At 36.3% G+C, this 22,473-nt stretch overlaps 2 protein-coding genes and 1 long non-coding RNA gene across 3 annotated transcripts in view; 2 read left to right on the top strand and 1 right to left on the bottom strand.

Annotated features, from left to right (window-relative positions):
• The window catches only part of LOC138029242 (rho GTPase-activating protein 23-like), a 75,959-nt gene that overhangs the window by 7,615 nt on the left and 45,871 nt on the right, over positions 1-22,473 (top strand). The window lies entirely within an intron of this gene.
• On the bottom strand, positions 7,547-8,496 carry LOC138052612 (uncharacterized). Its single transcript, XR_011133117.1, has 2 exons — positions 8,376-8,496; positions 7,547-7,889 (listed from the first exon to the last, which is right to left on the bottom strand). It is a non-coding gene; the product is annotated as an uncharacterized lncRNA (long non-coding RNA).
• On the top strand, positions 16,576-21,054 carry LOC138052604 (uncharacterized). Its single transcript, XM_068899144.1, has one exon. The coding sequence runs from the start codon at positions 16,580-16,582 to the stop codon at positions 18,302-18,304; it is 1,725 nt and encodes a 574-aa protein (XP_068755245.1). The 5' UTR covers positions 16,576-16,579; the 3' UTR covers positions 18,305-21,054.

Raw genomic sequence — 22,473 nt, 5'->3', positions numbered from 1 at the left:
GAGAGTGAGCTATCGATTGTTAAACCCAAAAGCGTAGCACTTTTAACATTTACGAGCCTATTTGCAGCAACCATCGCAAAGACACTTGGTCTTTCAGTTCTTGCGGGTGCAGCTTCTGAAGGAGCTTCACAGCTAGTCAAAAATATATGAGGCAAAGTAGTTAAAACAGGTGGTTCCATTGTGCCACAAAACAGAATGCATCAGTTGATTTCATATAAAGATTTGTTAAATATGAAACAAAAAAAACCTCCTTCATGCTTTGCAAATGGAAAAAGCCTTTCCTATAAAACCAACAAAAACACAATGTGGTGGATTTTTGGGTGCACTTAAGCTTCTTGCTAGCATTGGTATTCCACTTGCTGTTGAGGCTATAAAAAAGGTAACAGGTAATCGAGCACCACGAATTGGACAAAAAACATTAAACAAAAGTAAAGGAGGATCAGCTCCACAAATTGGTTTACCAAAAATACCACCTCTGTTTTTTAGCTATCTACCATACATAACAGGTCAAGGTGTTAAAAAAAAGCCAAAGGAAAAAAAAAAAAGTCATGAAAAGGCTTACTATTAGGCCAAAACAGTCCATTCAAAAACATTCCTCTTCTCAATATACTACTTGGAAACCAAATTTCATAAAAATATCCCATTAACCAATCATGATCTGTTAAATTTGTGTGAATATTTAAATATACCAATCAATGAGGTTTTAACCCTTTCAGGCCCGATAGTGCCAAATGGCACTTATAGATTTTACTCTGTCTAACGCCAGACGATTTTACTCGTCAATGGGGAACCCCTCGGGCCTGAAAGGGTTAAGCAGAGATCAAACTGTACCTCATAACCACAAACAAACAAACATTCATGTACAATTTTGACCCAGCATATATGTCAGGAATCCATTGGGTTGCTATGCTACATGTACTTACACTGTATGTGAAAAATGGTATTAATTATTACGATTCGTTTGGCATGCAACCATTTCAGGAATTGGTAAACCATGCTAAAAATAAAAACCTAACATTATTACATCAAAACAGTCAAATACAAAATATTAGGACAACAATATGTGGTTACATGTAGTACTTTTGTTTATACTTTTTAAATGAAATGAATAAAGGCAATTCATATTATATATGAAAAGTATTTACAGTACTGTGCAAAAGTCATGCAAGCGATAATCGCTGAATATCGTGCTTTGTTCCTGTGATTTATCGCCGATAAATCAGGGAGATATCGCTCGAATCGGTGAGCGTCAAAACGATAAATTAGCGATAAATCGCCGTGATCTTAACGATTTATCGCTGTGATATCTTTCAAGCGAGAAATCGCTGCCACGATATCTCGTACAGCAAAGCGATATGTCGCAGCGATATATCATCGATCATTGTAGTGAAGTTCGCTATAACGATAAAAAATTATATTATAGTGAAGCCATTACATGTATGATGAGTTAGTGTCGAATGTAATGAACACAGTCGAGCAATAACTGAACATGTTGTGAATCGAAGCTACGATTGACTCCTCTAAAGCCTAAACAAACTTACCTCGTTACACTGCAGCGAACGAGACTGTGAAGGTGATTCCACAACCCAAAAGCATCGCATTTTCTCTTTTGTTTCGCTGTCGGAGCCGAGAGAGCGGCAAAGTTTCAAGTGTGTGTAAACAAACACAGTCCCAGTCCCCAGTCCCCAGTCTCTGCACGGTGAAGGGGCAGTTACGCTATCATAGCAACAGCATTTACGTTTGTCAAAATCGCGTGTTATTCGCTCTGTGCGAAGTATTTGTCATTCACTTTCAAACAATCTTGAGGTTATCATGGCTAAAGTTACGAATTATACAAGAACTCGAATAGAGCTCCTACAGAGGCAAGGTCTTCACCCAGCTGAAATCTTAAGGTTATTAAAAACCGAAGGTTTAGCTGTCAGTCTTGCTAGTGTCGTTCGCATCATCAAGAAACTGAAAACCACCGGCTCTGTGGCAAATCTACCGCGCTCTGGCAGACCAGCGAAGATATCTGATGAAGCCAAAGTTTTCATCGATCGGCAGATGCGAAAAGATGACGAGATCACGAGTTGCAGAATCAAGAAAAAGCTGGCTAAACGTGGAATAGATGTGAGTTCGTCAACTGTACGAAGAGCTCGGTCGCAACTTGGCTGGACTTTACAGCGGACTGGTTACTGTCAGCTCATTCGAGATGTGAACAAAACGAAGCGGTTGGAGTTCGCGCGCAGAGTCTTGGAAAGTGAAGACACCTTCCACAACGTAATTTTTGGCGACGAAAGCTCTATCTCGCTAACGCAGTATCGCCGCACCTGCTATAGAAAGGTAGACGAGCCAGGGAAGCGAAAGCCCAAACCCAAGCATCCGCTGAAAGTACATGTCTGGGCAGGAATCAGCAAACATGGTGCTACAAAGGTTTGCACCTTTGATGGCATCATGGATGCTGATCTCTTCTGCAACATCTTAGAGTCTACACTTGTTCCCTTCGTCCGAGAGAAGCTTCCAGATCACCGATTTGTCCAGGATAACGACCCGAAGCACACGTCCAGACGAGCGCAAGCCTTCTACGAGGAGAAAAACATCAACTGGTGGCGTACTCCCCCAGAAAGTCCTGACTTAAATCCCATCGAGAACTTGTGGCATGAGCTCAAGTTTTACTTAGAATCAAAAGTCAAGCCACGTAACAAACAGGAACTTGTGGATGGAATCAAGAAGTTCTGGGAGAGGAAGGTAACTGCCGAGAAGTGTGTCAAGTACATCGATCACGTGCTTTACAAGGCGATTCCAGCTATTATAGAGTTTGGAGGTGCTGCAACAAAATTTTAAAACGGCTCTTTTAGGAGCCACCGCGCCCTGCTTTGTCGAAGTGGATTCGATATTGCACTGCAGGTCGCCAAAAACGGCTCTTTTAGGAGCCACCAAATGTTACAAAAGTCAATGACTAACAAGAATAAACTTTATTAAAATACATTTTCAATCCCACCCTTAACTTTATATCCCCTTAAACTCGATTGTCCAAAAAGTGAAAAAAAAAAAAAACTGAGTCAATTTCAGTCGAGTTTCCCTAATATAGTTTGCCTAATATGGTCGAATATGTCTGGCTTTATGAAAACGGTGCTAAAGAGCTCCCTATAACCCTTATTTCACCTGGATTTCTCTAAACTCTAAGGCTGCCTCCCAGCCATGTAAACGGGCGAAAAATAGAGACAGGACGGCAACGAGAGGGAGATAAAAGGGTAGAAGAAGGAAAAAAGGACTGACTTTCCTTTTAATTTTTACATCGTCCACTTTTCGCCCGCTTAGTGTGTGATATCAATTTCACCTCGATTTCACTAATTTCATGAGTGTGCTAAGTTATGCTTCCTGAAAAGAGCACAATAGAGGTCTTAAGCGTTTCTTTTGCATGATACATCAGTGAACAAACCTTATTATTTGCTCGCACTCTAAGAAGACATTTTTGCCATGCGGACTTTGAAAATAAAAAATGGCCACGTGAAATCCTTCTCGCCCCCAGGATTTCACGCGGCCATTTTTTTTTTTTTTGCGGTTCTTTCGCGTCAATTACGACGGACTAGGCGAAAGAGGGACTGCTCGTACATGTAGTCTAAAAATACACATGGCATCTACTCTGGTTTTTGGTTAGTGTGCCCACCTAAACCTCTGTGGTAATACGGTTGTCCTCTCTAGTATAAAACTTGTTGCAGGAACTACGAGTGTTTGAGTAAGGCTTTTTTTAACAGAACCTGGACAGGTATGTTCGATCGATGTACGTGCTTTAGCTAACATGTTTGATTTATGATTTTATCTCATTAAATGAACTCGCCACCTTAACAGCTTGGTTTGTGGGGGATTCTTCATTACATGTAGCTTAAATGGTCTGCGAAGAAATGTACATTTGTTTCACAAGGAGTCAACGATATCTCGCTTGACGGAAACAAAATGTATCACTAAGCGAGAACGATATATCGCTAAGCGAGTAAGATATACCGCTACGCAAGAACGACATATCGCTAAGTGGGAACGATATATCACTAAATGAGAATGATATATCGTTGAACGGAAACGATTTATCGCAAAGTGTAAACGATATCTCGCGATATCTTACCGATAAATAAAACAATAGCTGCCACGATATATCGCTCGATATATCGTTTGAAGTTAATTATCGTTAAATATCGCTGATATATCGCGATTTTCGCGATATTCGACGATTATCGCTTGCATTACTTTTGCACAATACTGTAATATCCATGATACAATGGCTAATGAAAAATTTATTGAACAGTATTTTAAAAATATCTAAATTATATATATAACCAAATGAAATCGCATTGTGTTAAACAAGAAAAAACAAACCGAATGCATTAAGCCATTTGTGGCTGCAAACAAGCAAAGAATGGAAAATCAATGTTTTATTACACTTGCGCTGAATGTGGTATTGAAAAGACGTTTAGCAAACGGACAGGAAAAGGTTTTTTAAGCGATGTTGGTAAAACAGCAGCAGAATATTATTTTTAACCAAAGGAGTACCTTATCTTCGTAAAACAGCAGTTGAAATGGGAAGATATTATGCATCAGAAATGTTACGAGACCCAAAATTGCAAAAAAAAGCAATTGACTGTGCTTTGGATAAACTCAATCCAGTGATTCAAAATATAGGATCACAAGCTTTGAATCAATAATATTGTCAACAAAGATCAGACCAAAGAAAAAATATAAAACAAACAAAAGATTTAGATGGAAGTGGTTTTGATTTACATAAGGCTATTTGTAAATTACCAAGACCTCAATCAGGATTTACTTTTCATGGTCATAAATAAACTGGACCGTATACATTGTAATCCATTAGAACAACAGCTCAAATATGATCCAATTACAGGTGAAATACTTGAAATATATGATCAACCAACAGGACCAAGTGATGCTATTGCCATGCAGCATGATGTCGATTATAGTGTTTGTAAAGATGATAGAAAATGCAAAAATAAAGCTGACAGGAAAATGGTTCAAGCATTAGACAACATACCATATAATGAAAGACAATGGGGCCATTGGTTAGCTGGAAATGTCATCAACACAAAACAAAAACTTGGACTTGGGCTTGGATACACATCAAATTGGACTGAAGAGATATTCCCAGTCCAATCACTTACAAAGTAAAGGATCTTAATGATGAAAAGATAAAGGGATCATTTTATGAACCCGAATTGCTAAAAGCCAAACAAGGATGTATTTAGAATTCATGAACCCTGGTGAAAATCTTCAAAGGATCTTTAAGGATCTTCAAAGATCGTCATAAAGATCTTCAAGGATCCTAATAAAGATCTTAGAAAAGATCCTCAAAATTCCTTGCAAAGATCCTCAAGGATCTCGGCCAAGATCCTTAAAGATCCTCAAGGATCTTGCCAAGATCCTTGAGGATCCTCAAGAATCTTGCCAAAGATCCTTGAGGATCTTTAAGGATCTTCAAGGATTTTAAAAGATCTTTTGAGGATCTTGTTAAGATCTTTGTGGATCTTTCCTGAATGTTACCAAGGAATTTAAAAAAAATCCTCAAGGATCTTTATTATTTTAAAAGATCCTTTGAGGATCTTGTTAAGATCTTTGTAGATCTTTATGAATCTTACCAAAGATCTGTAAGGATCTTCAATAATCTTACCAAAGATCTTCAAAGATCCTAATCTATCCTTGAGAATCTTGTCAAGATCTTTGTGAATATTTTGGGTATATTCAGTATTCTTACCAATGATCTTCAAGGATGTTTGTGGCTCCATTAAAGAACCAAGATTACTGCCAATTATGGCTTTGATTCACCTCACGGTTAAGATAAGTGCCAGGATGTCATATGGAAAATCTGAAACATGCTAATTTAAAGTGAATTTGGAAATGGCCAATTCCTATTAACTACCGTGAACAACAACAACAACAACAACAATATGGCACAAACATCATTTAAACTTTCTTTATTTGCATAGATGTGTTTATCATTGTCAAAATCATAAAAAAATGGAGATTAAGGATACAATAATGTAGGGCTGGAAACAAAAACCTAGTAAGTGACAATTTTTGGTCAATTTTTAGTTTTTCACAAAACTAGCCTAAATAGACCTTTTTCTGTTGTACATTTTGTTTTCCCAATACAAATCATGTGATAATACTCAGGAGGATTAGTCCTTGTTTTGCTCATTAAAAAGAGTGCATGCAAGCATGAATATGTCTGCCTCATCATCAATCCAATTTTGATCGGGGTTTATCCCCGTAAACGGGGCTGGCTGGATTTACATACAAAAGAAAAAAGAAAGGACCAATTAACCTCCTGAGTATTATGACATAATCTGTATTGGGAAAACAAAATGTACAAGCAAAAACGGTCTGTTTTGCAAGTTGACTGGAAATGAACTTACATTGCCCTGGTATTGTTTTTATCTGATTTGAGCTTTTTTTCGAGAAATAAACTATGCAAAAATACTATTGGCTTCGCATTTGAAAGCAACGGAATCAGCAAAGCAACACCTACCTTTCATTGTTTGATTAAAATTTAATAGCACAAGCTTTATGCAACTGTATGCGTCGGTAGCTCATCCGAATGATGCGCACAGCGAAGTACACAGCAGCTTGGTGGTTTGAGCCACCGATCAGACTTATTATTTTTCTTTTGTTTGCACAGAGATGTTTCTCTCGTTTTTCTTTGATTTTCTCTGCGATTTTATCGATCTTTGTTAAATTTAAGTTACATGAGACATGCACAAAAAATTAAATAAATAACTCTGATCAGTGGCTCAAACCACCGACCTGTCGTGTACTTTGCTGTGCATATCATTCAGTTGAGCTATCGACACACAGTTATATTAGTTTATAAATGCCATTAAATGTTAATGGAACAATGAAAGATAAGTGCCGCTTCTCTGATTCCATTGTTTTCAAACATGAAGCCAATGGTATTTTTGCATAGCTTATTTCTTGAAAATAAAGCTCAAATTGCATAAAAAATTACCAGAGCAATGTTCTTAAGTTCATTTCCAGTCAACCTGCAAAATTTGGGCTAGTTTTGAGCACTAAAAGTTGGCCAAACATTGTCACTTACTACGTTTTTGCTTCCAGCCCTTCTATTACAGCAGTTGCCACCCCACACTAATTATTATTTTTTTCCCTCCATTGTGAACAAGTCATGTAAGTCATAATTATTTAATACTACAGTGACAATATTTGCTTGATAAAGGTACGGTAAAAACCTGAATAAATTATACAGTGTAAGAACCAAGTTTTTCCAAGCTACAGTCTGTAGGCTAAGGCTAGGCTACAGACTGTACTCAGGTTCTTAGAATAAAATAATGAGGTTTTGTCATTGGTGGGTATGGCCTATTTTGGGCCATTTCTGAAGTTTGTACAAAGCTTTGCATGATAAACAGAACAAAACTAAAGCAACATTAAAACAATGGTACTATGTTGCTGCTGGGAAAACATGGTACTGGTAGAGCTTGTTATATTAAATTTGTGTATTCAGTGTTTGACTAAATTTCTCAAAATAAGAATCCATTTCAAAATTGTGGGCTAAAATAGGACTGTCTTAGCCAAAAACGTTCTTACTTGTAAAAGTTCTTTTATGTGGGTTCCTGTTTTATTTCTGTACACCATCATTGCCATCACTGTAGTTGTTGCATAATAATACCTAACATAAGCTTAGCTTACAGGATTAGAGTAACTACAACATTTTTTTCGCTTTGTACCTAAGCTTGGTTTCCTCTGGACAATGCGATTTAAAGATACATAGTATTATATTGTCTTTTTCCAACCTCTTCAGAAATTCAAGGCAGTGACAACTTGACTACAATGCTATAAAAAGTGCTCATTGCAGTGGTTTAATGGTGACTTGAGTACAACAGCAATGGAGTCTACAACAAAAGAAGCATATATATATTTTTTTAAATCTGGGTTCTCATTGCTTACATAAGAGAATATTGTGGACTTTGGTCACCAGTTACAGACCACTTATCATGAAATTTCATGCACCATATCCCAGAAGAAATCTCTGTACCCAATGGAAGTGTCAACATTTGCCTGTTTATATAGGAACACTCAGATCAGATCAGACTCAATGTAACTAAATCAAGCGTTCTTTTGCGTTTTAAACCGGGATAATTAAATTCGATGTGAATGTCCATTTCGTTGGCTTCGCTTTTTGTCGGTTATTTTTCTGAAGGATTATGAAAACCTTTCACTACAAGCTTCGTTATTTGCAAACAGAAAGACACTTCACAAAACGTTACGACGCCCGCACTTTGTATTAAGCTTATAAATTATAGAACATTACTTGCACTTTGATTTATAGGGCAAAAGCCCATGGAATTAGCATCAAAATTGTTTTATCCAACGCTTACCTCTTTAGGTGAGTTATTATCAGCAATTCCTTCCAGTGGACAAGCATTTTACATTGTAAAAGAACTAAAATATGATAAGGACTTGCAGTAAACGGAAAATCGAAATAACCGCCATCGATCTGTGGCTGGTGTGAGCCCGCAATTTTTGGTGCTGGCCTACTGCTGACCAGAGCGGCTCAAATCCAAGATGGCTGATCTTCAATGATGTTCGAGGGGATCGTTTAAGGGTTTTTCCCGCTGGTTCAAGAACAAACGCCATACTGAAAAGTGAAGGAAGTCATTCGAAGGTCATCAAGTGAAGCTTGCTTTGAGAAGGTTTAAGTTTTAGTAATCTCAGTGAAGTGAGACAGAACATGCGTCACCCATTGCTCCCACTTCACTTCCGTTTCCAAGTTTTGGACGAGGGTTTTCTTCAAATTATAACTGGGATAGATGAGCTGACGGTCAGGTTACAATGTTTTCAGACTGGACATGCAACTTAATGTTAACTTCATTTTAAGTTAGTGCATGTAAATAAGTAAACGATCTCTTATAGAACAAACAATTGGTTTATTTGTATTTGATGCATTTTTTGGCTAGACAATGAAGTAATGATCCTTGTATAAACAAGAGCAATAGCACTTTCTTTAGTGATGTTTTGCGTTCCGGTTCTTGTCACTTAACCCATTGTCATTTAATAAAATTTTAAAAAATGATTCTTTTGTCAGAATATATTGATAAAATCTAATAAGGTATCGTGTAACATAACGCAATTGGGCTTTTGTTTCACTGATTTTTCTATTTATTGGTATAAATGAACTCCTTTACTCCTTTAGATTATTTCTCATTTTCGACAGTCACAACCTTTAATAATCCTAAAAAGATCCTAATTCTTGAGACAAAAAAGGTACAGGACATTATTTAATTGCCGGAGGCATCAACAGGTTCTCCCTAAAGCTTTTGAAGACTCCCAAAAAAGATCCTTTAAAAAAAATCCCAAAAAGATCTTTAAGATGAATCCCTTTAAAATCCTAATGGTGTTCAAGAACCCCCTTTAAAGATGCAATGGTAACTAATTTATTGCAATTACTGAGTTCTCCCAAACATCTGTCTTAGACCTTTAAGGATCTTTAAGGATCCTGATAGAAATCCCGTTAAGGTCGTCAAGAATTCCTTGAGGATCTTTCATAGATCCTAAGGAGATCCTTTGATTGATCCTCAAAGGATCTTTATAAAGATCCTAAAAGATCCTCGAGAATTGTTTGAGGATCTCTCAAGGATCCTAAAAAGATCCTTTGACTGTTCTTGAAAAGATCTTTATCAAGATCCGTGAAGATCCTCAAGGATGTCATGAAGATCTTTGAAAGATCTCTTTGATTAGATTACAAAGATCTTTCCAAAGATCTTTGAAAGATCCTTAAAGATTAATAGAGGATTTATCAAGGATCTTCAAAGATCTTAATAAAGATCTTTTCAAGATCAGTTAAAAGATCCTTTTAAGATCCTTGGAAGATCCTCAAAGAATTCTTGAGGATCTGTAAGGATCCTTACCAAGATTTTGAAACTTACTCTCACTAGGATCTTTGTAAGATCCTCACAGGATCCTCACTGGCTCTTTGGGGATCTTTACAACTCCTAATTGCAATTGAAGATCTTTAAAGAACTTTCAAAGATCCTTCAAGGATCCTTGAAAGATCCTCATCTTCAAAGATCTTTTGCAGGTCCTTGAGGATCTTTAAGGATCCTTGAAGATCTTCAAGGATCCTCTGAGGTTTTTCACCAGGGAAGTCATCTGGAGAGACTACAAGAAAAAACTAGCTTTGGTAAAATGGAAGGGATATAGTGATGATTTTAATTCGTGGGTTCCACTGAATGATTTGACGGATATATGAAAACATTTAAATGCACCAATTTTAGCATAAAGAATATTTTCTAACATACATGTAAGAGAATAAAAATGAGTCAAAATTCAAGCATCGATTTAAGTCAATATTCAAATGATTATAAAAGCGATGGTCAATTGGATCAATATGTCAATGATAATAGTCAATTAACAATATATGAAGACAGCCAATTAACTGAAAATTGTCAATTAACAGATGTTATTGATAGTCAATTGGATCATCGCCAACTATTTCAGCCATGTGCCCGCGTAACGTAAGCGGTTTCTTAGAAATCTAATTCTCAAAATGGCGTCAAATGTTACAAAGAAATGTATGGAGAGGTTTTGAATATTTCAAAAAAGTGGATTAAAAATTGCAGATGGAACATTTGCAGGAACGGGATGCCATCATAACGACTGTTGTCTGTGTTCTGCTGTAAAAAATACAATGTATAACTTCAGGCAAAAAGAAAACCCTTCATTTTTTCTATGCTTTGTCTTGAGGTGAGTGACCCCTTTAAGCCTTACAATAGCTGGCAAATATACAAAAATCCCTAGAAGTAAAGACAGATACCTGTGTGGAAACCCACAGTTGACTCTTTTCTTGACCCAAACCCAAAATATGAAGTCAGCAGCAAAATGTTTGATCCGTCTGTTTTCCCTTGTAAAGAACGCAAAAAACGTATTGAACCCTGCGAACAGGAAGAACAAGGTTCTACTTACAATATGGATGTCCTTCCCGAGGTACCGCACTCATTCCGAGCAAAATTTTCCAGAGAAACTGCGTAAAGTATGCCATGTTTGGTATCAAAATTTTCAGCAAGAATTCAGCTTTCTAGTCTTTCTGGGATAGGTGTTACAGCATGGTTCTGGTCAGCAGTTAAACGTGTGAGCAAGTTCACTTCCGGTAGTGTTCATGGCGGATTTCGCGCCGAAATTTAAAAAAATAAACATAAAAATTATTGTTTACATCGCATGAGCTATAGTATTTCTGAGACCTCTTGAGATGTCTGATTTTCTCGAAAAATCAGCCTTATCCCGGTTTAAGGAATCTGTGAGTGTTTCGATCAATGAAAGTGCTAAAACCGCTGCCAGTTTATGGGCGCGTAATGACCGGAATAGTTGGCGATGATCAATATGATTTAAATGATAGTTTTATTGATGATTCAAGTCAATATTTGTCATCACAAAGCGAATATTTACCACCACAAAGCGATTCTTCTCAAGATAGTGTTTCTGATGGTGAAATTGATAAAATAAGTTACCCAAAATAAACGGGTAAAAGGATATTAAAAAAAACCTATTATAAACATATAACAAAATGACTGAACAACTAACATTAAATCAATTAAATGAAAAAAAAAAAAGGTTAATGAAAAAGTTGATATATTGATAAAAAATCAAAAAGTAGAAGAAATAAAAACATTACAAAGTTGTTTGGATGCCCATATATTTGATTATAAAATCCATCAGCAGCAGCTTGCAGATGCACATAGAAAAATTGATATGGATTTTCTGTATGAAAAATTTGAAAAACATCTAATTGATTTTTATAAAGAAATAGAAATAATTATAGATTGTCATAGCGAATGTTGTGATCCATTGAGCTGCGATACCTTTTTTGACCTTTGTGACGATTATATATTTTTAAATTATGTCAACGTTATACTTAACCAAATAAAAAAAAGAAAACGGAAAATCTACCCATTTTCCGACTGGGATTGCCATACGGCAACTCAGTAATAAAACCTTTAATGAATTGGAACAAGAAATGTTGGATGGGAATGTACAATTTTAAATTAAAAAATATTTTCTGCATATCCCATATCAAAATAACATAGAAAAAACAAGTGAAGATAGATTTAATACATGTACATGTAATTTATTTGGGTTAAAATGCTTTTAAACAACATATAAAACAATGACTGTTTAAAAATGATATAAAAAATTATATAAAATGAGTGATATAAAAAACAAGCTAAAAATTCATTAAAATTTTTTTACTGTTGTTCAACTTAAAAAGAGGTAAAAGCTGTTAAAACTGTCTTTCAAGTTTCTAAATTAAGAAGATCCCAAGTCGAAGATATAATATTAAAACATCATTATGAATTTGTTGATTTGTTGAACAAAAATCCAACAGCAAACAAAGCAAAACCAAAACCAAAAGCAAAAGCAAAAACAAAAGCAAACCCAAAAACAAAAAATAATAAAGCAACTAACGAAATAATAAAACAGATACAAAAAGAAAATAATAAAATTGCAATTCAAAGAGCAGAAAATATGATATTAGAAATGATGACAGGAGTAGACAATTTATTGAACCGTGTAGTGGTTTAAAATTTTACAATAGGGGAGATAAATATGCTCTATGGGACAGAATAATAAAATTCTTCTTCCTGCTACTGATAAAAAGACAACGAAAAATTTTTTAACAATATTTTTAATGAATGAAGTTAATGTTTGCTAAATACATATACGGGTAAGAGGATAAAATCATAGTTATATAAAATGAATAAAAAATGCAAATATATTAAAAATTATATGAGAGCTAAAAAATAGTTTTGTATAATTTGTAAACAAAAATATTCTTTTGGAAGTAGAATAAATAATCTGGCTTCAGATGAGCATCATTTTAAGTAATGTTTAAAAAACGAGGCGCGGCTGAGTGGTTTTAGACCCAATAAAACACGTGCTGCGAGTTTTTTGAACGGCTTCAAAAACATTCCTGAAAAAGCGTGCGTCAATAGATTTCATAACAATTATGCTTTCGTGAATGTTGGAAATTTGCATATGAGAAAAACATTTTAGGTGTAAATTAGTATGCAAGAAAATCAAATCTCACACGTGTTTTGAACTTTTCTTCTACTAACCGACGAGGACATGGCGTCCTGTTCCAGAGCTTTTGGGAAGCCTAAAAATGCCGAGGAAGAGAGGAATTTAAGTATTGTCTAATATGCCTTTACAAGATTACTGTACTATTGGCATAGGGAATTTTTCCATATCTGTATTTACCAACTGTACTATTAATTTTGTGCAAAAGTAAATTTACTGTGTGTGAAATTAGTTGAAACAAGACCCAATAATTTAAAAGGCTATGATAATCATTTCATTATGCAAAATATTGGTGAGAAATTCGTTCTCATTTACTTTTAATTCGGTGACAAGTTGTGACATGGTCGAAGGGAAAGATTATTGTTTTTCATTCAATTTGTTCTGCTTTCATCGAGCAGTTTTACAAAGACTACGGCAAATAAAGCATCATTTTAAAGATTGAATAAACGAACAAGGCAACACACAGATTTGAAGGAAGTGTTGGTTTAATTATCCTCATTTTAACTTGTTTCAAGCTGTCAAATTCTTACCTGAGATTTAAAAATTATCGCATTACCCGCACCTTCCTATTACCCGCAGCAACCGCGGTTTACTGGAAAATTAACGCATTACCCGCGGGTAATCGGCCGGAAATTACGGTAAGGTTGAAATGTGATACGGGAGAAGTTTTTTAGTATTGCTCTGTAAGCAGGACGGGTTCACAGGCCTGTTGGAAGCATGCTTGAGTTTCAACAAAATGAGCCCCAAAATCAGTGAAAAATTGTGACGCAGATGAGTAATAAAGTAGCTGCTATTTCCAAAATGATGGAATTACCTGGTGATAAATAACGTCGTACGTGTCTTGGAGAGTAAATTTTGACTTTGCATAAACAAGAGTTGGGCGATTGTGATCTTTGTTTTGACTTCGCTCATTTCATTCTTTATAACACTTGACAGAAAAAGAAACTTACAAAAACCCGGTATCTTGCCATCATTTGACACAGATGCTTCACTGTTTGGCGAGTAAACATGCCGTGGTAACTTCATGGCGCCCGCTGAATTCCGGCCATGTCACTTTCGATTTTGCGATTTACTTGAACGTAGCAAAAATCTCCCAAAATGTTTGTCGCTGATCGTAACTTTTTATATTCTATGTTCACGGTTCAAAATTAATGTTGTTTTCATGTCGTAAATATTTTATTCTCGATCGACTGTCCCGGAAACTTTCTTCTGCTCTTTCTAAAAACTGTGTATCAATAGTTATTTGCTTTTTCATCAATATTTGTTTTGCATAAAGCAAGCTAACAAAATCTGTACCTTGCTGAGTTCGCATTTGTTAGCGTTAATAGTATTTTCGGTCAGATGCTTTTGTTTCTTATGAGGGGTTTATTGTTTTGGTCTCCCATCCTGACACTAACCCTGCGGAACAGGGCATAACTTCAGTGAACTTTAGTATTACAAAGCTGTCAGATGCTCAGAGGGCACACTTGTGGTGAAAAGAAGTTGTGAGGGAACTTGAAAATTATAAACATGCATGTCAGCCCAGAAGCCAATGTTTCTCGCTTCTCTTTTATTTGTTATTCTTCAGAGACTGGAATGCTGTATTTCAATACCACACAATTTAGCAAAACGCTGATGTATGATTTTCATTATAATTATATCAAACGAAAGTAGAATAATAAAGCAAAATTATTATTCACAGACACAGACTCACTGACTTGTGAAATTGAAACCAATGATGTGTATCAAGACTTTTGGAATGATAAAAATAAATTTGACACCAGTAATTATCCAGAAAATAGTCCATATTTCAACAAAGCAAGCAAAAAAGTTATAGGAAAATTCAAAGATGAAGCTTCTGGAATTCCAATCACTGAATTCATCGGTTTGCGATCTATAATGTATCATATACCAAAGACAATGATCAAAATAATAAAACAGCAAAAGGAATCAAAAAATTTGTAAAAAAAAAAAAAAACAAACATGAAGACTTAAAACAAACACTATTTAATAACAGACAAATGTATCATACCATGAAAACCATTAGAAGCAACAATCATCAACTTGGAAGCTATGAGCTGAATAAAGTGTCATTGTCATGCTTCTATGACAAACAATATTTATTAGACAATGGAATAACAAGTTACTCTTACGGGCATTTTAAAATCAACACACTAAAGCAATCTGAATGACAAAGGTTACTGACAAAGTTTACTCACAAAGTTTACTCGTAAAGTTTATCAACAAAACTATTTTGCATTTATTTATGACATCATTTTTTATTTTCCGAGAATGTCACGCTATGGTGATTATGCGAATATTTAAAGGCATTTCAACTTTGCTGACAAACATTGCTTACAAAATTTACTCATAAAGTTTATGTTGATTCTAAAATTGATAAAAGTTGTGTTAAATAAGTGTGAAAAAGCAATGATAATATGGTTTTAGAATGGTAAAAAAAAAAAAAAAAATTCTGTATGAGTATAATCTGCTATAATAAGCTGTTATAAATCGAAGCTGGAATAATAGTGCTATAATAATGGCAAATGGGAAAAGAGCATATGAAACAGAAAAAACTTCGATTTTCTGTTCAATGGCTCCGCTTCAAGAAGTATTTGAAATCAGCACTTGATCAAGCAGCTATATTTACGACACAACCCTGTTTTAGAGTGAATGCTCTGCGCAAACATATTTTTAGTGTTTTTATCAGTATTTTGTATTAGCACTGTTTGGAACAGCTAACATAAGGGTTTTAAATATGCTGTTTAAATCGAACAACAACAACTAGATACTATTATCATGGTCAGTGATTGGAAAATGGCATATGAAACACCAAATCAAAGATTTGGTGCTTCAATATGCCATTTTCGCGATCACTCTTCTGTCGAAACAAGCAAAGCTGTTTTCTCCTTTTATTACGGTTAGTATTTATATGAAAAACTGTATCGAGCATTTTCTCCAAGAACCGAATCAATCATTTTAAAACAGTTTTATGAAAAAGCTGAATCAGCATTTTTTATAAGAACTAAAACTGAAACAGTTTCATGAAAAAGCTGAATCAGCATTTTTTATAAGAACGAAACTAAAACTAAAACTAAAACATGCTCTTGTTCCCCCAACTACTATACTACTCTTATTAGTATTTATGAGATCATTTTCATGGGGAACCCCCATTCTTTGTTTCCGAGAATTTATGCTTTGGCGATTCTTTCCTGTTCCATTTGATTACATGCATAGTTAAATGTACTCCAATTCCTTTCCACTTCCTTAATTTTTTGAAAGTGCCATATTTTTTGAAAAATATATAAATTCCATAAAATCTTTTCCAAAAGATGAAAGTAGTGATGTCCTACATTACCACTCTGTAAGCATAATGGTTTTGATGCCACGCTTAATTGACATGCAGCAACTGATGTGTGGAATATTCTTCTATTCTTTTGAAAACTAATTATACACTCTTTGGTGAACCACTCATAAGCGGTTATCTACCCTTGCAAATCTCATTTACTGTCATTTCTTCCCATCGAAACACATGTCGTCAATAATAACCTTGTTACTTAAGGTCACTGTTGGCTTCTTGGTCGACAAGACCAGAGCTTGCGCAGTGGAAAAGTTGAGAGATGGGGATGTGGCTGATCAGGAAATTCGAAAGATAATCGCACGGGAAATTGAAGAGGTCAAGTCAAAACTGGATGCGTTATCAAGAAAGGATCTTCTCGCAGCAATAGATGCATTTGAAACAGGCGTTATGTATCTGAACGAAGCAATGGACTTAGAGACTGATGCAGCAACAAGGTCAAGACAGAGAGCAGACGAACCGCAGTTAAAAGATGTAGTGAGCTGGCCGACTTTTCCCGCTCCTGTCAAATCGATAGTTCTCACTGCTGGAATGAGAAATATGAAGCTGATGGGGTTTATAGGAGAAGCCAGGGGAGTGCTATCTCAAGGAAAAGAGAGATTCAAAATGGCTCGTGAAGAAGCAACCAAAGCCTTTAACAATGAATCTCTCAGTACCCTTGACCGCATTATTGCTATTCGTTATCGAGTGATTGCGGCAATCCTAGAGTCAGCTGTAGAAATCCTGAGGGCCTCAACGGAATCTTTATCAGTGAAGAGTGTCCTGAAAGGTGTATTACCAGAGTGCGAACAATGTCTTCGGAAACTTCACTGTCTGCCAGAGGTTAAGAACAACTTTAAAGTGGAGTTGAAGAAAGGTCTTCTTAACATCAGGGGTCGATTTAAAAAAAAAGATCGAAGAGAAATTATTGCAGCTGTTTGGCTGGTAAATCGCGCAATTAACGATATACTGCTAGCAACTGGTGAAAGCATAGATATTTGCCGCTATCCTACTGTTGACATCAAAGATGAGACAATTGATCCACAAAGGGATGGACGCGTTGCCAAAGTTTTACAAAAACTTGGCATTGACTATAGATGTTTTGCACGGTTATTTGGTGAGGACGGCAAAGATGATCACAAGCTGAAGAAACCCACTGGAATTGCAACAAATGCAGATGGAGAATTTCTTGTAGCAGACAATCATGAAACTGTCAAGGTTTTTGATAACAGTGGGAAAATTATTTACAACTTTTATCCACATGTGCAAACTGATGACGCTAGTGCAGAGTTGCTTGCTGTAGCTACTGATGAGAGTAACAATACCTATGTTCTGGTTCTACTCTGTGGGGATAGACAGGAAGTTCAAGTTTTCAACAGAACTGAGCTGCTCATGAAGTTTCACGTGAAGGGGGAAAAATATGCTAGAGAACTGACAGTCGGCAATGGCAAAGTGCTGGTATTAGCACATAATGTGGTCCATGTGTACGACCTTAAAGGAATACATGAACATAGCTTGGGAAGAGGGATAATACGTAATGCAGCAGATATTGCTGTTGGACCTGGTGGACAGATCTTTGTGCTGGAATTAAGCGTTCAAAATGTCTGCATGGTATTCAACGAGGATGGTGTAAAAACGCATGAGTTTGCAGTCCGCATTGGGTGGCCTTGTGGTTTGGCTTTTCATCCATTGGGTGAATACGTCCTTCTTGTGGGAGTTGATCTTTGTAGACACAGACTGACAGTGGAAATGTACACTAAAGATGGCGAGTTTTATCGAAAAATTATGCTCCGGAAAATTATACTCCATGAAAAGGAAGTGAACGACTTTCCACCACCTTCAGTTGCAATTAGTAAAGAAGGTCGCTTAGCTGTAACCTACAAAAATAAGGGCGTTGGTGCAATGGTAATTGTTCTGTAAACACATACATACATACATCCACTTTATTTCAGCACGATAATGGTTAAAGCTAATGCTTTTGGGGTTGTGCATCTAAATCTAAAGTACAGTTGCACATAATAAAGTAATAGGTTTACAATAATTTACGGTTGTGAAAAATAGCATACCGTTAAGACTAAGTGCTTGAAATCCTAAAAATATATAAAATCATCATCACTGAAATTAGCAGTCGAGGCAGATGTTCCTTTAAAATTAAAATCTTTTAACACTTTTATCTTATTCAGTCTAGAGTCTAGAGTCCAACGTTCAGTGTGGGTTAAGTCCGGATGCCTGGATGCAATTGCATTCCAGAGGATGGCGCCCCTGTAACTAACAGACTGATCTAAATAGCGAGATTGAAACCTAGGAACAGCAATGTTTTCTGATCTTCTTAACGAGTACTCGGTATTTCTCTTAGTAACAATGTTATCACTTAATGGTACAGGTAGTCTGTCATTGTAAGTATTATGCATGAGCTTGAACAGTTTGATCTTGTAAATGTAAGCTAAGGAATGCCATTTGGCTATCTTAAGTGCGTGTTCATAAGAAGTGTCATTCCCTAAGTTGTAGATTAACTTCGCGGCTCGGCCGTGGAGTTTATCGATGGATCTAAGTAACTCAGAGTTGCTGCCGTTTGCCCATATCACAAGGCGGTAGGTGATTGAAGGCAAAATAATACTAAAGTAGAATTATTGTTCTAAAACGCTCGTAGGTAGAAACTTCAATTTTCTTAATGGATTGAGTTTATTGGCAAAGCTCTTTTTCTCTTCAGATAGGTTTGGTGACCATGTTAACCTATCGTCCACAGTTACACAGAGTAGCCTCGATTTGTTTACTCTTTTGACAAGGCAACCCCCGATGGTAATCGGTGGGGTTGGCCCCACAGTATTGGTTTTAGATAAATCAGGATTTAGGATTATAATTCCAGTTTTTTTAAACAACAAAATATGTTTTAAAGAACAAAATATGAGTGAGTTGGCTCACGGAGCCTTTGTTTCAGTGACGCTCAGTTTCATTTGATGTTTAATTTGTTGTGGTTTGTAGAGATGTAGGCTTTTTACTCACCAGTACTCTAAAATATAATAACGGACTAAGTGCTTCGTTAAGCGGAATTTTGTCAACCAGCGTTAGTTTGAGTGAAAGAAAGGCTTAGTTAATACTGACCTTAAATCCTTTTTATTGATTATTGTTACGGTTTTGTTGGGTATGTAGCATAAGAGTTAGGATCCATAATTATTAGAATGGCAAATTTTGTTTTATTTTGTTTTGTTTTGATTAGTGCCTAGTCCACATTTTTGAGTATCGATGCAGACAGTAAGCAAGGATGCAACAATTGCTACTGCAGTGGTTGTTGCTGAGGTTTCCACTAATGAAAATATAATAGTTTTTGTCATGTACATGTAATATGATGTAGCTTATGCCATGCACAGATTTGTTTTTATCTAAGGTTCTAAGTATTTATTTATTTGCTCATTCATCATGTGCCATCACATGATGAATCTCCCCCTTTGGCTTGTATTTCATAATTCTGTAACTTTTCTTATGAATCCTGTATACTAGAAGCCAAAGTGATTGAGCGATCTCATACTATGCTTTGGTTGCATATCCTTAACTCATGAATCAATGTTATTGAGCGACAAAGCGTGACTCGAAAAGCTCCTTTGTTTACTTAACTTGTCTGTTATTTCTGTGCCTGCTAGGCATTCTATGCTTGCTGATGCATAAATAATTACATCAGGTCCTTGCATGTACAAGCTTAGATATCAGTGCCTTATTATTATTTTATCCGGTAAATATAGACTTTTTTTTTAATTTGATGCCATTTTATGATGTTGTCATTAACTTATTTTTTTATATCTATTTTGAAATAGAAACATTGCAGTGAACATCACAATCCTGTACAAATATGTTTTTTTCAGGAAGTAAACTTTCTTTTAATAATTAAAACTCCTCCCCCCAGCCCTCCAAACTTAAGCATGCAACGTATGAGCTATGTCACATGCAGTGACTATATATATCTGTTACATGTAATACACTGCGTACTATTAATGAGTTTTTGAATGTTTAATATTTCATCAACCCCCGTTGATTTGTAATGGGCAATACAGAGGAGAAAATGTGATTCAAATACATGTACTGTAGTACCTGTCCCTTTGTCATAACTTTGATGAATAGTTAATTTTATAATTGCATTTGCAAATTTGTAGGAGCATGACTTAGTAGAGCCCGCAGACCTTGTCCATACAGGACCAAAATAAACACTCTACTTCTTGATTGCCATTCCTCATAAATGCTAAATCTCAGTGCAGCCCAGTGGGTTGGGGTGCTTGCGTTGAGAAAAAATTGTTGAGACACTCTTATCCTTTAGAGTCGATTTCAAGCTCGGTGCGAAAACGGCCCCCTCCCCCGCATCCCCAGGACAATGTTGTGTTTTCGAATGTGAAAAATTGTCCCCCAGGACAATGTTGTGTTTTCGAATGTGAAAAATGCGTTGTCCTGTGCGAAGCGAAGATTGTGACGTAAGTGCAAGGGACCTGTTCATTTTTGCCTTCTTTTATACGCTATTTGTGAGTAGCGTTAAAGTATGGATTTGGTAAGGGTTATGCCTCTAACTCCAGTTCATCAGAAGAAGCGGATTTTGTTGGTCGAAGCCGTGTCGCAGATGAACGCGAAACAGACATGGTGGCTGTTACAGCCGGGGAACACATTTACTTTCCGCGCTCAAATTGCTACGTCGGTGCAAAAAGACCTTCCACATTGTCGCAGATGCTTTGCAGAGCTGGTTTTGGTGGGAAATGAATATTTTTGGGAGTAAGGAAACAATATTTTCTCATTTACCACGAGTAACCACGAGTAACCACAAGATTATTATAAAAAGATAATGTAATTATTCTACTTGTTAATTATGGTTACTCGTGGTTACTCGTGGCCACTCCTCCGCGGAGTTCCTAAAATCAGAGTGCAGCACTGTTTGCTGTTCTTTTTTTGTCCCAGGAGTCCCAAACTGTCTTTGCTATTTATATTTCCCTCTTTTTTATGGCTCATACCCCTTGTAACAAGTTGAAATGGAATTATGTATGGTGAATTTCAAAAGGGAATGCTAAACGTCACGCAATGTTCCGAAAGTATCACTTTATTTCAAGGTATGTCAAATCTAAAACACTGCACAAATCGTCTTGAAATTATCATTATGTAGTACCATGTCCTTTCTCTCAATAATAAGCGTTTGTGGCGTGAACTTAACTTCGCTGGACGTTCGACATTCACATTTTGGCCGTTGTAATTGACGTTCTTGGTAGTGATTACTTGCGTTAAAATTTCTCATTTTTTAGAATGCGGTACATAGAAGCCCGTGAGATATCACTTTCCCGGACAATATCATTCACTTTCCACCCTTCGCAAATAGATGGCAAGCGTATACATGCCCTTATCTCGTTAGAAATGTTCTGTGTGAAAACCATGTTCGACACTGAAATGTCTGCAATCACACCAGTGACTGTTACATCACCGTAATAAAGAAAAAGGTGATTTATATATGTTCTGATTCCTATATGACATGACAACGCATAAAGACGCTATTGAAATGTGTATATTTCATATATTAATGCAAAAAAAAGCTTATCAGAAGTCGTCGTTACACTTCATACAAATTTTTTTTCATACAGACAATCGGCGTCAAAATTGTTGAGACACTCTTATCCTTTAGAGTCGATTTCAAGCTCGGTGCGAAAACGGCCCCCTCCCCCGCACCCCCAGGACAATGTTGTGTTTTCCTGTTTTCTACGAGCCTTGTCGACAGCGGTACAACATTGATTAGGGTGGGGGAGGGAGGGGTATCGCGAAAACGTACTTTTTGGACAAGTTTTCTTTGCAAACAATCAATGTTTCGTTGCCAGTGTGCTCTGTTGGCAACTGTCTCAACTAATTTTTGTAATTTTTTTAAAATTGTTGTTTGATTTGCATATTGGTTGCTTTTGTCAGCGTATAAATACATATAAAAGACGAAGAAATAATAATTACTAATTATTGACTGGCCCTAAGGGGAAAAGTGAGTCTTGTTTCTCGCATACCCTTGTTGTTCCCTGAGGTGAGGCTGAGTTGAACATCAAGGGCTGATTTGCCGCGGTTTTGAGGTGCACATCCTTGAAAAG

Source organism: Montipora capricornis, chromosome 1 (assembly GCF_036669925.1).
Source record: "Montipora capricornis isolate CH-2021 chromosome 1, ASM3666992v2, whole genome shotgun sequence".
NCBI lineage: Eukaryota > Metazoa > Cnidaria > Anthozoa > Scleractinia > Acroporidae > Montipora > Montipora capricornis.
This window is presented reverse-complemented; position numbering and strand designations above follow the sequence as displayed.

Coding starts and splice junctions, on each gene's coding strand:
- LOC138052604 (XM_068899144.1), top strand. CDS start 16,580: ATGTCGTCAATAATAACCTTGTTACTTAAGGTCACTGTTGGCTTCTTG.